At 54.1% G+C, this 2,329-nt stretch overlaps 1 protein-coding gene across 1 annotated transcript; it reads left to right on the forward strand.

The window, feature by feature from the left end:
- The first annotated feature begins 52 nt into the window (after window positions 1-52).
- Window positions 53-2,311, forward strand: LOC103460342 (uncharacterized). Its single transcript, XM_008402449.2, has 2 exons — window positions 53-1,236; window positions 1,853-2,311. Exons 1-2 carry the CDS (start codon window positions 1,012-1,014, stop codon window positions 2,309-2,311), a joined length of 684 nt encoding a protein of 227 aa, XP_008400671.1. The 5' UTR covers window positions 53-1,011.
- Window positions 2,312-2,329: the final 18 nt, after the last annotated feature.

Genomic DNA, 2,329 nt, shown 5'->3' on the forward strand with positions numbered 1-2,329 from the left:
CTTCTTCTGCTGCTTCTTCTTCTTCTTCTACTGTTTCATCTGCTTCTTCTTCTTCTTCTGCTGCTGCTTCTTCTTCTGCTGCTTCTTCTTCTGCTTCTTCTTCTTCTTCTGGCTCTGCGGATGTTTGCTGGTTTTCTTTCCTAATAATGCAGCAGATCTTTTCAGATGAATTTTTCGGATGCAGATCCAGAACCTAACTTGGTGCAGATGTTTTCAGAAAACGGTTTTTCAAAATAAAATAAACAGACTGCTCACTACTGAAAAATTAATGATTTTCAAGATGGTCATCAAGAAAATATATTTTTCTTATAAATTTGCCAATATTTATCAGATGACTACATATCAAATGTTTATTGATATGATAATCAATAAACTATCATATTTATTGATAATGTTTTAATATTCCAAGATGGCCGCCATGGTTGTCCCAGAAAGTCTTGGACTAAAATCACCGATTAGATGTTTGTGTTTGGTGTCAAATAATAGGAACAAATATAAAAGTCTTTTTGGTTATTTTTCCAGAAGCTAAAGCTAAACGCTAGCACAAAACATTAGCCGAAGCTAAACCACGTTCAGATTCTACTTTACTTCTTACGGAGGAACAAAATGGAGACACTGATTAAAGTTAATCCAACTTATGAAAATGGGACCGTTTGATTTCAATAAACTGTTTGAGGCTCATAAAGACGGCCATCTTGAAAAGCCTCCGGGGTTAGCATGCTAATAGATAGCATGCAGCGAAGGTCCGGGATCCTGATAAAGTTCTGACCGGTGAACTTTTGTGTTCGGCTGAATAAATCAGAACAAACTGGACTGAAAAGCAGCTGAAGTCCGGACCGGTTCTGGTTCTGGACAGCTGCTGGATCAGACTGGACCGACCGGGCTCTGCTCTGGCTCTTTAACGAGCAGCAATGCGCGCTCCCGTCAGCATCAGACGGGTCTCCACGCGAACGCGCAGGCGGTCCATTAGCAGCAGCTGAGCCGGACTGGTACCGGAGAGGAGGGGCAGGAATGCGGGCTGCAGCAGCAGCCTCCCCCGGCCTGCGGGTCGCTCCGGTCCCGGTCCCGGTTCCGGTCCCGGTCGGAGCTCCGGAGCATCTCGCCGGCAGGAAGCCGCAGTACGCAGGCGCGGCCGCCTCTGCAGAGGAGGATGGTGGGAGTCCGAGTCCCGGTCCGGACGGGCTGAAGTGTCCGCTGCGGAGGTTCACCTGGAGCCGGAGTCCCGCGGCCCGCAGCGTGAGTACAGCCGAACACGGAGGCTCGGTTCCGATGGAGCACGGAACCAGAAATGGACCGGTGTCTGAGCCAGCCGGGTCCGGTTCTGGTTTCAGGTGTGGCTGCTGCAGAGGGGTGTCTGGACCTGCGGGGGTTCTGCAGACTGAACAGAACCAGGTCCGGTCCGGTCCGGTTGGGTTCTGCAGCCTTCACCGTCTCCCGCTGGGTTCGGGAGGTTCTGAGCCCAGATCAGAGTCCAGTTCATCCCGATGAGGGTCAGCTGAAGGTCCTCCAGAACCACCAGACCCAGTTCGGCCCGGTTACTAAGAGGTTCTGCTGGTTCTGTTTGGTTCTGGGTCTGGACCTGGGCTGCAGGTCAGAACCGTTCTGTTCCGATCCAGAGACGATTTTCAGCTGACTCAGCATTTCGGACCCAGAACTAGAGGTTAAAGGTCAAAGCAAAGCGAGCTCTGATTGGTCCAAGCACCGGTTCTGGTCTGTGGGGATCCGGATCAAACCTGGGCTGAACAGAACCGGGCCAGACTGCAGACCTGCTGCTGATGCTGAGCCTTCAGCAATGGAAGCGGGTCATGTGACCTGCAGTCACCGTGACCTCTGACCCTCTGTGTCGCTCCAGAACATGGATGACGACGCGACGCGGCGGCGGCGGCGGCCTCTGGTCCGAGCCGCGTCGGAGGACAGCGACTGGACCTCCGGCGGCTGCGGCCCGCTGCCGGGCGACACGCTGCCCTGGAACCTGCAGAAGCACCAGCGCATGAAGCGGTCCAGGTCGGCCTCGGGGGACGTTCTGGACCCGGCGGAGCGGGCCGTGATCCGGATCGCAGGTGAGGCGCTGCGGCGGCGGCGGCCGGGCGGTTTTCGCAGCGCTCCAGTTGGAGCAGGGGGTCCAAAGTGGGTCCCGGTCCGCGGCATCCTGCAGGTTCAGGTTCTGTCCCTGGTGGCAGCAAGAACCTTTTCAGAAGGTCAAAGTTCATCTCAGGCCTCTGATGATCCATCAGCTGATCCAGGTGAAACCAGGGAGAGACTGAAACACGCAGGACGAGTCCAGGACCCACTTTGGGCTCCACTGGGTTAGCGGGTTTCCAGTTAGCAT

This window comes from Poecilia reticulata, unplaced genomic scaffold (genome assembly GCF_000633615.1).
Source record: "Poecilia reticulata strain Guanapo unplaced genomic scaffold, Guppy_female_1.0+MT scaffold_232, whole genome shotgun sequence".
NCBI lineage: Eukaryota > Metazoa > Chordata > Actinopteri > Cyprinodontiformes > Poeciliidae > Poecilia > Poecilia reticulata.